This window comes from Octodon degus, unplaced genomic scaffold (genome assembly GCF_000260255.1).
Source record: "Octodon degus isolate 3935 unplaced genomic scaffold, OctDeg1.0 scaffold00012, whole genome shotgun sequence".
Classification (NCBI taxonomy): domain Eukaryota; kingdom Metazoa; phylum Chordata; class Mammalia; order Rodentia; family Octodontidae; genus Octodon; species Octodon degus.
The window spans coordinates 5,217,077-5,230,632 of NW_004524588.1; the positions used below are offsets into that span (position 1 = coordinate 5,217,077).

A 13,556-nucleotide genomic window follows, 5' to 3' on the forward strand; every position below is an offset into this window, starting at 1 on the left:
TGTTGTACCGCATGATACGTTTCATGGACTCCATGTCGGTCACTTTTCCTTGGTCACGCCGGAAGATTTTGGCTCGTGGAGCTAAGTCGTAAGAGTAGTCCAAACCCAGCTTCTGAACCAAGAGCTGGTAGCCACTCCAGTTGTAGATTTTTTCATGGAAAGGAACATTGTAGGAAGGCCAGTATCCTGATTTGGAATGGAAGAGATGGAAGAGTGAGATGGATAGGAACACAAGAGATAGAACAAAAGAAGTTATTGGTAGTGCATTTTGAAAATTGTGTGTGTAATTGCACAATGAAATTGCATAGAAATGAAACTTTAGATCCTATTCAGGAGTCTAGTTTTTGTTCTTTAGAAAACGAGAATTTTTGACAAGACAGAATGAAGGTGAGAGAGACGAGACCAATCGGAGACTACTGCAATAGATGGCGTGATAGGAACCAAATCACAATGAAATGTGGGCCTTATCCTGTTTTCCAGGTCTTTGCGTTGATTTTGCAATGACCTCTGGATAAGGCATCTCAGCACAGAGAATCTTGCTGTGTGCATCCAATTAAATGCACACAGCACTTGATGTATCAGACTTTTGTAGGGTGGGAGTCACAGCTGTCAACCAGTTCATATCCACAGAATAGAAAAATCTACTTTCTTGTAGAAAAATTCATCTGAGAAGCCAAATGATTGGGTGTTTACTTGGTTAGCATAGCAGTTAAAATCTGAGAACTTTGCTGTCTGACCTTTAAGGTTGGTCCAGTCAGCTGCTAAGATTCTAATACTAACAGTGTGCCTTAAGAGAGAGATGCTTACTAGTAGCTGCTGCCTGTCTCTACTGATTCATGACTGTCTTGGTCACTTTTCTCCTTGCTGAGAATTAATACCTGACACCCAAAGTTAAAGGAAGAAAGATTTATTTTGGCTCACAGTTTGTAGAGGTGTCAGTTTCAATCAGCTAGCTCCAAGCAGGCTAGCATGGCAGAGGGCATCCCAGAAGAGAAACAGTTCATGGCAGACAGAAAACAGCCAGAACAGCAAGTGACCAGCAGCAAGAGACAAGACCACAGCTCTTTCTGTCCCTTATATCTTACCCAGGCTACCTGGCGTCAGCGTAGGTGGCACTCACCCTCCTAACCCCAGCATCACACAGTGAATTAATCCCAGCATCACTTTTTTTTTTTTTTTTTTTTTTTGCAGAACCGGGGATTGAACTCAGGCCCTTGCGCTTGCCAGGGAAGCGCTTATTCCACTGAGCCATCTCCCCAGCCCCGCAGCATCACTTCTTGATCCCAATAGCACAAGCCCTAGATCCAGCCACCTCTGAAAAGCCCCACCTGTGACTGCATGATGCTTTGGGGGGGGGGAACATCTAGATTCAAGCCATAACAATGACCATCCTATGAAATTATATAGATCCACTTTTCCAGGTCCAAAAATTCCTGGAAGAGCTGGGGAGATACCTCAGAATAACCGCTTGCCTGGCAAGTGCAGGGTCCTGAGTTCAATCTCCAGTACTGCCAAAAAAAAAAAAAAAAAAAAAAAGCAAAAATTCCTGGAAACAAAGAATTTCAAACTTTAGGGATTTTTTAGATTTTAATAATAGCAATGGAATAGGTATGTTACAATATACTATGTTCTCTGTGGGGAATATCTCATATGCCTCAACCTAAGCCTAATGTATGAATTGTATCTTTAAGAGGAAAAAGAGTAATCTGAATTCATTTGGGGCCATTTTCAGCAATATTTGCTCCAAGTAAGTGCAGGGTGTATTTTGTGTCCAAGTCATTTAGAACTGAAACAATTTTTGGTTTACATACAGTTTGGGATTTTTTTTTTTTTTTTTTTTTTTTTTTTTTTTTACATTTTTTTTTTTTTTAAATGGGATTTTTTTTTTTTTTTTTTTTTTTTTTTTTTTTTTTCAGTACAGGGGTGCTTGCCAGGAGGATTTTTGTCTTTTAACAGGAGTGTTGGCTCAGGCTGGCCTCAAACTTTCAGTTCTCCTGCTTCAGCCTCCCAAATATCTGGGATTAAAGCATGTGCTGCAGTGGCAAGCAGAAACACTGAAACAACACCCAAGACTTGGAAGTGGATGTCTTTGCGTTGATGGGCACAAATGGGGATCATTGCAGAATATCAGACCCTGATCTCTGGTGGTCTAGGGCTGCCATGGAATAGGTAGGAAGTACAGAGGCAGGATGGCTTATCCACTGGGGACTGGTTTATACAGTGTGCATCATAGTGACCAGCTATGGGTCACAGTGACCAGCTGCATAGGAGATAGAAGCAACTAGAACTGGAACAGGAACTGATACCTGGGAAACTGACGTTTACGGGCTGGTGGGGGAGGCACTTTTCGGTTACAGTGCCACTACACTCAGTTTACGCTTTTGGGATTTCAAAATGGCAAATAAGAGATCCTATTCTACAAGTGAAGAAAGTAAGATCTGGAAAGGTTGAATAATTTGCCTCGGTTTTAAGGAACGGAGATTCAAATCCAGACAGTGTGATTCCAGGGCATCAGGTATCTGAGCTGTTCCCTTACTCCTCAGATTTATCCTTTCTGATAAATCCCATTAACCACCAAGTGCCAGCATGCAGGCCTGTCCTTGCTTTTCTGCCCCTGAGCCAGAATAGCATTATATAAATATTTGTTGACTTAAACTTAAAAGTTCTGACTAAGAACCGAAGAGAGAATGCAGTATTAGATACAAGAGAAATTAACATGTCCATTTACATATGATCTCTACAGTATCTGAGGTGTAAGCTCACATGTGCTGGCCCAGGTGATTCTTTCCCTGCATGGCTAGTGATGGCACCCTGTGTTTTTCTCCGCATTATGCCCTCCCTTATCATCCATTCCCCCATCACCACCCCCGCAGCACACATATGCACAGACTCATTAGACTTCCAGACATAGCATGAAGACAGTACCTTTTCGAAGAACATCAGTTTGTTCAGAATATTCTACATATGTAGGAATTTGCTCCACAACATATAGTGTGCCTCTGTCAAGACTCTTATTCAGCTTCACCTTCTTCAAGTCCAGAACCATGTATTGATTATTATAGGTGCCTGAAATATTGAGAGACACAAAAGCATAGCATGGGTGTGGCTCTACAGGTTAACTCAAAAGGTAAATATATGCACCTGCCTACAATGACTTACCAGAGTTGTATTTTGAAAAGATATCTGCCCAGCTCTTGCCGTCAGCTGCCATCATATTGGCCACACGAACTCTTTGCCAAGCCAAGAGAGATTCCGGCATCACCAGCTTCAGTAGAGTTTTATTATATACACTATTTGTGGTCTGCAACAGTATCAAACCACTGCTAAGAATATAAAAGTCATCCAGGGACTCCAGAAACCCTACAGGAAAGACAATGCACAGATTATCACAGATAAGCATGGAATACTGAACCGTCATTATTATTAGCACAGAGCTTCATATACATGCTGCATTTTGCAAATATTAGTTATTGTCCTCCTTGATTTGCAACAGCCTCTCCCAGCTTTAGATTACCTGTGTGGTAGCTCCCAAACTGTTTCAGGTAACCTCTACCCTGGATCCAACATTGAAAAATTAACTTTATGACTTGAGATTCAAAAATGTATCAATCAGAAATATTAAACACAACCAGACCCTAACATTTTGCAGAACTTTTTAATTAGGGTGGGTTTGAGCAGGCTTTATTGTTAGACAATTAAGAATATGATGTCTTCCACTTTTTCTTTCTGATGGTCTCAGTTGGACAAATTTTATATAAGAATATATGAGTTTTATAAATGGGAAACATCTCCATGTAAGAATGGACATGGTTTTAAAATTAGGACCTTTTAGGGCTGGCCAGATAGCTCAGCGGATTAAAACGCCCAGGCAGACACAAGGGCCGGGGGTTCAATTCCTGGCCTGTTATGCCAGCCCCACCCCTAGGGTGCACTGAGCAGGCAATTGAGACTGGGCATGGAAGCATGGTCCTGTGATCCCAGTGCTTGGGAGGCTGAAAAACAGGAAGGACATTATGAGTTCCATCTGTGTAGTGAGACCCTGTAAACCCTGTAGACTCTGTACTAAATACATTAAAAAAAAAAAAAAATCTAGGACCTTTTCCTTGGCTCCAGTGTTGGAGGCAACATAGCAAAATCAGTGGAGACAGTTTTTTTGTTAGGCCTATTTTGTAGTTTACACTGGGGTGAGTGTGAAGGAGAGAGATCAGATACATGTATAACAAGAAGAGAGGCTATACTGTCATTAGAAATAACAGTGATAGACAAATGGGTATAAAAAAATGAAAGGAATAAAAAATAAAAATATAAAATAAAATAAAAGACATTACTGGGATAAATGACAAAATGTGAATAAAGTCTATGGCCTTATAGTATGTATCAATGTTTTCTTGATTTGGATAATTATACTATAGTGATATATGACAATATCTTTTGTAATATATAAATATTCAGAAATGCATCATGCTTGTTATTTTCAAAAGAATAAGGGTGTATACATAAACCAAATAAGAAAATTGTTAAAATATTTTGGTAAATCCAGGAATTCTTTGCCTTTTGTAAAGTTTCTATGAGTATACTGTATCAAAATAAAAAATTTAAATGTCTATTTGTATATGTACAGAAAAAATGAAGAGAGCTTTTCTGTTATATTGATGGTCACAAAGAATTTGCTTGAATTTATAAAACTGAAAATATATCCTCTGATTTAAAAAAAAAAAATGAAAGGAAAGGCCCCCAGTAAGAGTTAGAAGGGACCAAAATGACAAACTCCTATGGAACATCCTAATGAATTTAATTAATGGCTTAATGGCCATATGAGAGAAGCCCCAGGGAGCCAGCTAGCCCTTTCCATTGTGTGAGGACACAGCAGAGGATGCTGCTATTGGAAGGGGTCCTCACCGGACCCAGGATGACTGGCACCTTTACCCTGGACTTCACAGCCTCCATACCTGGGGTAAATGTTTATTAGTTATAAATTACTCAGTTTAAGGTGCTATATCAGAATAGACTGAAATAGTCTCAGACCTCTACTGTATACCACTCTCATCATTTTTGTTATATCTGAGTACTATCTATTCACTTAGATTTAAATTAAAAAGTGAGAGTTGTATATATTTGTCATATACAGCATAATTTAATAAATATACATATAGTATCTAGCTAAATCAAGCTCGTGAATACATGTATTACTTAATAGTTTTCTTTAAGCTCCTTCTCAAACTTAAAATATTTATCATATACATCAATGTCTAAGGAACTGTGAGTTTAATGGTTTACTTTCTCCCCAAATGAAACACATTGAAACAAAGACTTTTCTACTAATGTACAAAAAAAAAAAAAAAAAAAAAAAAAAATTGTCCATGAACCACTAAATGTCCCTCCAGTACTATCTATGCTATTGTTCACCTACTTTATAGTGGGAATGGAAAGGCAGGGTGGGGTCCAATAAAGAGGTCACTTTGTACTACAAACTTTGGACCACGGATTGGGAACAAGAAGGCCTACTCCCCCACATTACTCTATCAGCTCTCATCCTGCCTCTTGATTTCTACTTCTTTTCTCTCACAACCTGGGATTAAGTGAGGTCTTTAAACTCTAGTGATCTAAATTTAATTTCTAAGGGCCTGCCAAATAGCTCAGGGGATTAAAGCACCTATTTAGGCAGACGCAAGGGGCGGGGAAGTTCAATTCCCTGGCCTGCCCCATGCTGGCCCCTCCCCTGGGGCTCTCTGAGATGGTGATTGAGACTGGGCATGGTGGCGTGAGCCTGTAATCCTAGCTCTTGGGAGGCTGTAAACAGGAGGATCACTACGAGTCCGATCTATGCAGTGAGACCCTGTACACCCTGTCCTAAATACAAAATCAATAAATTTAATTTCTGGAAATTTCTGAGTAGGTAAGTTACCTTTCACAAGCTTCTTCTCCACAAGCTGATGTTAGGGTCTACAGGAGTTTTAATAAACTACAGATGGAGGCTCTAGGTGTTACAAGGCTTGATGCCATTTTGCTCACCCCTTACTGTAGCCTCTCTGGACACAAGAGGGCAGCATTCTTTAGCATGAAAGCGACTACTACTCATATTTAAGAAGTAGGTTCATTGTAGAGCAAGAGTCTATATTAGAAACCCTGGAAGATGGAAAAACTATATGTTTCCCAGAGATATGGAACTAAACACATGCGTTGATTTGCAGAAACTACATTTGAGGCTATTTCTACATTTTAGAATTTAAGAAAATAAAGAAAAAGCCTAGAGATGGAACAAGGTCCTCTGTTAAAAGCCATTCACATTACCATTAGCTGTGGAAGGCACACTGTGTGGCAGCAAGGGAAAGCAAAGCACTCCAGCCTTTAAGGAATGCCAACCAGCGTGCCAATCACTGCTTATGGCAATGTTTTTGCTGAATTTAACTGAAAACTAAGAGAACACTTTCAGTTAATAAAGCACATTTTAAAAACACTGGTATTGCAAAAACAAACAGTAACCACTAACCCTTGATACCACTTAGACCTAAAGCTTAGTACAACTCAGAAAAGTTTACTCTAATTGTTCTATAAGTACATTTATAACATGCCTACTAGCACACTGCAGGCGTTGGCACTTCCAAAATCCAGAAGTGCAAATCAAACACACTCCTTCCTTCTAGAAAAGTGGACTGTGTTGACCAAGAACATAAATAACTACAGCACCTCCCTTAGATCTTTGGATTTATTTTCCAAGTTTTGATTACCTATGGTCAACTGCAGTCTGAGAACACTAATTGAAAAATTCTAAGAATAAACAGCTTATCACTTTACAAGGACCAGTCTCTCTAGCCACATGCTGGAGAGTTTGTCCAAGGTCAGTTGTGCTGTCTTCCAATCCACAGACAAACTGGACATGTGAATGCACTCAGAGGTCCAGAAAGAACCATGAGGCTAACCTATGGTCTCAAAAGTAACAGTCACACATTGCTTTCAGCTGCTAAGATCTGAATGTGACGTTTTTATGCAGCCATACTGAATTGACACAGTGATAGTAACTCAACTGTACACTACATTGTGCTTTGAACTGCCTTGCTGCCGGATGATGTGACACTTTGGAAGCTCTTTTCTTACAACCGTGATGATTTTGCACCATAGCCTTTCTGCTCAACTTCTTCCCACTGCTGAGGATGGGCAATATCGTTTCTCAGAACTACAGAAAACACTACTCTGCTCTCAGCCGTCTCATTTCTTTAACTCAGTCTGACCATACAGTGCTTCCCAGCACAGTGGCTGTATCAGAGTTCTCTAAGAGCTTTTTCCAAAGGCTCCTGCTGGGCACGCATCCCTGCCTCCCTCTGTTCTCTCTGTGTATCCATCAGAACCCCTGCTCTAAGGTCGTGTCTACAATGAGAAAATACCCTCCTTACTCATTCCCACAAAAGGAAGCCCATGGGCTCCTTGCTACGTTAGGATAGGAAGTCCTACAACCCTTTATTTTGCCTACTTCAGGATGGATGTGGCCTTCCTGCCTTACACAATACAGCTTAAATGCCTCCTGGCCTGCAAAGTCCTAATTGATAAAAATCAATTTCTCCTTTTCCTTCCAGTGATTATTCTTGAATCAAGTAAGTAGTTACTGGGCACATTTCAAACCAGTCCTGAGTAGAAATGTGGTCAGTAGAGGATTCAGCTGCTGCATCTTCAAGCCCTTAAGGTGGCGCCACAGTATCCTGCAGTGTCCACATCAAGGAATTAGGTCTCTTTATGGTTTCATATTCAAGTGAAATATAAGTATAAAGGAAGTAGGTTTGCATTTAATCAGTATTTCATTATTATCATCCACATCAAAATGAAACATGTTTTTAATCTAATCAGAATTACATTATCTTAATCAATTCTATAATTTATTTACTTTTTCCTTTTCTACCTACCCCATACCAAGTGAGCCCCATACCATACCAAGGTGTTTGTTCAACATCAAATAAAGGGTTTGATACACAGAAAGGTTCAATAAATAACTCTGAACTCTGAGGAAGAGAAAGAAGATGGCAGTAACTAATGTTCTTTGTGCACCTTGTACATACCAGATACCTTGCTTTAGAAGGATACCTTCTAAAAGGTATCCTTTTACGTCTCTGAACGCATGCCTTTTCCACTTACCACACACCTGTCAGATGTGCTGGGAACAGCTCTGTAGGCATGAAGACAGTGGCTTCACTGAGTCTCCTTAAATAATGGAACAAGTACAGTAGAAACAATTAAGGACAGTGAGTCAAGAGAGGAGTTGCATGTTTAGACAGGGTGGAGTAGGGGAAACCACCTTCTAACCAGTTAATCCAGAAAAGTATGGAAAATAGGGTGAGATTTCTGCAAGAATAGAGGGGAGGAAGCTCTCTGAGCTAGACAGTAAAAGATGATTAGGACAGATATGAATGGTGGAAGCCATCAATGTCCTGGGTTGGTGCCAAAGGGAAGGTTAAAAACAAACAAAAAGTACTTAACAAAGCAAAAATTAAGAGCTATGAAATTTATAATCTTTTGGAATACATGCCTTAGTTCTACTATTCTTCCCATGCATCTAGTTTTTTAAAGTAGAGGACATGGATTTTGGTCTGTACTCAACTTGTGGAACATCTGGAAACATTTCACATTTATGGTCAATGTCTTTAAGATCAAAGAGATAAAATGAAATTAATAAAAGTATTTGTAGTATATCAAAGATGTTCACAACATCCATTTATCAAATACACAATTTTATACTCTACAAAAGGAATCACATTCTGGACTAGGAGAACATGACTGCAATTTCCTGGGGCTTTACCCTTATTTTCTTTATCTTTTATCCTTTCAAAAATACAAACTTCAAATAGGAAAAGTCTGAAAAAAGTTTCTACCACATGGACCACACGCGTTGCCACAGTTTCAAAGGATGGACTGTGCACCTACTTGTAGAATCACACACACAGGTGCCTGATACAAATGCCTCAGCCTTTGACTTTTTAGTGAGCGCCACTGGTGAAGGTAAGCAACGTTAAAGTTGAAGAGGTACATATAGGTGTGTGTGTGGGTGTGACAGGACACCTGAGAACAATATAAAGGAGACCACAAATGCTTGGGAAAACACACCATATAAGTTCCAGAGAGCTCCACTTACAGATAATTGAGCTTGAAGCCTCACCCTCATCAGTACTGGAATCCTCATTTAAAAGCACTTTGGATAGGTTCCAGTTTTCGTTCCCATGCAAGAGTTGCCACCCACCTGGCATGCCTTTGAGGTCCCTTGAGTTCATGGCTCTTTCAATTTGAACCACTTAAATGTAAACTAAATCATCTCTGAAAAGGTAAATGAAAACTTATAGTAAGAAAAATTCCGTTTTAATATTATCTTCAGAGTTGTGTGACCTATTTAACTTCCCTGAACCAACCTACCTACCTACCTTCCTTCCTTTCTTTGTTTCTTTCTTTCTTTTTCTTTCTTTTTCTTTCCTCTCTCTCTCTCTCTCTCTCTCTCTCTCTCTCTCTCTCTCTCTCTCTCTCTCTCTCTGTCTCTCTCTCTGTCTCTCTGTCTCTGTCTCTCTTTCCTTCTTTCTTTTTAGAACATCCCCTTGTTAGGGTTTTCTGACAACTAAATACAACAACACATTTCAAAATTAGCAGGTGTTAGGATAGAGGAAGAAACATGGTAGGGCATTATGAACTCAATTAGAGGTTTTTGTCTTCCTTTTTCCTTTGTAACAACTTGAACACAAATTTATAGTTATTTATTTAAAACTAGTGTGTCCATTTAAAAAAAGAAGTTTGGGGCTGGCCAGATAGCTCAGTGGATTAAAGTGCCTGCTTAGGCAGACACAAAAACCAGGGTTTGATCCCCAGTGTGCTGTGCTGGCCCCACCCCTGGGGTGCGCTAAGATGTTAAGACCAGGCGTGGTGACGCATGCCCGTAATCCCAGCACTTGAGTAGCCAAAAACAGGAGGATCACTGTGAGTCTGATCTGTATAGTGAGACCCTGTACTAAATACATAAAAATAATAAAATGAAACTTGCATGTCATCTAATACCTAAAAAAAATAAAAAACCCAGCTTCCAACCACATTTAATCATCAGACTGGCTACAAAAGATTGGATTTAAGATACAACTCTTGTTCTGAGCACATGGATTTCCATTGGGAATTCCTTGCTAATAACTCCTGAATGTTTCAGATTCTGGTTTTAAATCAAAGATATAGAAGAGAGGGCAATATAAAGAGCCACCAGTGAAGTCACAGTACAAGCTCTACACTCCATATATACAGTACTCTGTACAGTACAAGCTGTGATCTCTGAGGCAGCCATTACCCCTTCTCTCCCTTACATTTTCTCTCCCTCCCACCATGTCCAGAACACAGTGAATTACCCACATCTGTCTGACTCTTTCCTGTTATGGTCTGGTATGGTTTGTTGCTTAGAGATTCATATACCAGTATCTTGGTCCCCACTGTAGGAGTGTTGAAAGGTGGTAGGACTTGCAAAAGGTGGTCCTAGGTGATGTAAGTGGGTCATGATTACTCTTGTGTGCTCTGAATGCTGGTCTTGTAGAGTTGGTTAGATCTCACAGGAATGGATTACGGAGCAAGCTTTTATACAAGAGTGAGTCTGGTCCCTAAGGCTTCTTCTTCTCTCACCATATGACCTCTCTCTTGCACATGCTCCTGAAATGTGATGCATCTACCATTCAGCCCTCACCAGAAGCCCATGTTGGTACTGTGTTCTTGTACCTCCAGAGGTCTCTTTTCTTTTTTCTTTCTTTCTTTTTTTTGGCCTAGCTCAAGATGCCTTCAAGGCAGGTCTGGTAAGGCCTGAGGAACATGAGGATTGAACCACAACATCCTGAGACTCAAGGCTCTGATTCAGAGGGCCCTGAACAACTCAGGTAATGGGCAGTCCCCCTTCTTTTCTTTATAAAGCACCTAGTTTCCGTTATTTTGTTACAGCAACACAGAACATAGCATTTCTCCATTTCTTTCCTCCTTCTTTCCACAAATATTTACTTAATAATTACACTGTGCAACACTCCGTGCTTTCCTTGGGGATACAAATACAACAATGAACCATAGACTAAGAAAAAGTTATGTACAAGGCAGCTGTAAAGTTTAAAAGAAGGATAAACTACCAGAGAAGTGCATACTTCCATGCATGAAATGTCATGTAAGGATACGGTGAGAAGGTGGCCACCTGCAAGCCAAAGAGAGGCTTCAGAGAAAGCAAGCCAATCCTGACCTGGGACCTCCAGTCTCTAGAACCATGGAGAATTAATTTCTGATATTTGAGTTACCAATCTGGGCACTTTGTTATAGCAGCATTATCTATCTACTACATTCATTCATCATCCATTCTAGCTGTGGAAAACTATAGCCATACTGACTTAAGATGTAAAAGATCAATGTTCAGTGTCACAGAACAGCTGGGAATTCAAAGGGGATTCTCTTGGTTACTTTTTACTCCATGCTGGGACAAAATACCCAACACCCAAAATGAAGGAAGGAAAGGTTTAGTTAGCTCAGAGTTTGTGGAGGTGTCAGTCTATACTTGGCTGGCTCCTAGGGAGAGTGGCACATGGCAGAGAGCAGCAGTTCATGGCAACAAAGAACAGCAAAGAGCAAAGTGAAGGGCATCAGCTGAGACTTCTAGCAAGCCTCTCTCCCCTCCTTATATTGTAAAAAAAGCTACCCTGGGTCTGGGAGTGTAGAACTCCCACAATATCTATTGCCCTCCCCTTGCACAGGATGACAAAATTACAAAATAAAAATCCTGGCTCTATGCTGAGTCACTTAATTCACTTCTAAACTTCTCAAGTTGACACAATGTATCAACCACTACAATCCACCCCTTGTCAAATTGGCAACCAGACATTTCCTTAAACCAGTTTCCAGGTACATAAACACAATTATTAACATTTCACAACTTTAACATTGTATTACATTACAATCATGACATTTTGCCCTGGGCACCCCCCTCCCACAAAGACTCATGTACATCCTGTCATGCAAAAGGTATTTTAGTCCATCTCTAAGAGTTGCCAAAGTCGTAACAGTTTTAGCAATGCTGAAAAGCCCAAATCCCAAGTCTCCTACAAAATCTAAGGCAAACTCTTAGCTGGGAGCCCCTGTACAAATGAAAAGTTAAACATTCCCAACATTCAAAGACACAAGATAAACATTACCATTCCAAAAGGTATACACAGGATACAAATAATTGGGACCAAAACAAGCCCAAAATCCAGAAGGACAAACAGTGAGTCCTGTAGTTCCATATGGAACATCTGATGCAACCTGTAAGGAGTTGTGAGCTCCAAAAGCCTTACGTGGCTCCACCCCTCCAGCACTCCTGCTGGTAGCTCTCACCACTTCTCTCTGGGGCCAGCTTTGCTCTCTCCTTGCATTTTCTTCACACAATCCATGTTCCTGGCTTTTTAAAACTTCTGAGGTTTCCACTGAATGGGCTTCTCACTCACAGCTTCACACACTGCCCTCTCAGGGGCACACCGACTGGCCTCCCAGGCCTTCTTCTGAAATCTAGGTGGAAGCCTTCTTGACCTCAGAATTCCTGCATTCTGAATGTCTCTAAAACCAACACCAGTGTATGAAAACCTAGCTAGTACTCCAGCTGGCACTAGCCAGGAGCTGCTGCCAGCTGGAGCACTAGCCAGGTTTTCCTATCTTTTGGCTGTAGGGGTCCAGTGCCTGGATCGCTGAGCACTCCAAGCCTGATTCCAAAGAACAAATTACCTATGCCAGCACCATTCTGGGGCCTGGTGTGGCCACTGCCTCCATTCTGGAACATGGGGCTCTGCAGCTTTCCCCTCAAGTCCCTCTCCCTTGCAATTCTAAGGATGCAAAGGGTGGAGACCTGCTGCCTCCTGTGATGCCCTCAGGACACCTTTTCTATTCTCCTGTTCTTTCTTGGCCATGGAGATCCTCTCAGCTCTATTACTGCATTCCACAGCTTTATTGGAGCTTCCAGGGGAGGGGGAGACAGCTCAGTGGAATAAGTGCTTGCCTGGCAAGTGCAAGGTCCTGAGTTCAATCCCTGCTACCACACACACACACAAAAAAAATTATTGGAGCTTCCTTTCTGGCCAGACTCACATTTTAAATCTTTTGGGCTCTTTGCTCTTGATTCTCAAAATAAATCTGGCTAAAAGCCCCCAAAATAGCCAGTTACCACTGCCTTGAGATTTCTTTTGCAAGATTCACTAGTCCACTGTGCTTATTTCAGTCTCAGGCAAAGTCTCTGGACATGAGCAAAATGCAGATAAACTTTCTGCCAAGCCATAACATGAATCATCTGGAGTCCAAACACCAATGCAGTCCTTCTTCCCTGCAGAAACCTCTCCCTTGGTCTTTATAGGCAGGCTATTAGTCTTCTGATCTTCTGAGCTCTGACCAGAATCTCCCAAACAGAGCAGCCGAAGACGTTCCAGTTCTTCGCAAGTAGGTGGCATCTCTAAACCTCTCCTATCTCTTCCCATAAGCCATTCCCAAAAGCTTGTAATTCACATGGTCAGGTTTAGTCAGAGCAATGACCCCATTCCTCTGGTGCCAAATTATGTCTT

The 13,556-nt window shown here is 40.9% G+C and overlaps 1 protein-coding gene across 2 annotated transcripts in view; it reads right to left on the minus strand.

Moving 5' to 3' along the window:
* The window catches only part of Plbd1 (phospholipase B domain containing 1), a 69,880-nt gene that overhangs the window by 2,967 nt on the left and 53,357 nt on the right, over positions 1-13,556 (minus strand). The window contains exons 7-9 of one of the 2 annotated variants that reach the window (XM_004626199.2): positions 3,160-3,360; positions 2,926-3,066; positions 2-186 (exon numbers count right to left, since the gene is read on the minus strand). In XM_004626199.2, the coding sequence (XP_004626256.1) occupies positions 2-186; positions 2,926-3,066; positions 3,160-3,360 (527 nt within the window). Of the gene's footprint in view, positions 187-2,925; positions 3,067-3,159; positions 3,361-13,556 lie in introns of both variants that reach the window. The other variant, XM_023709497.1, reaches the window with a different exon arrangement.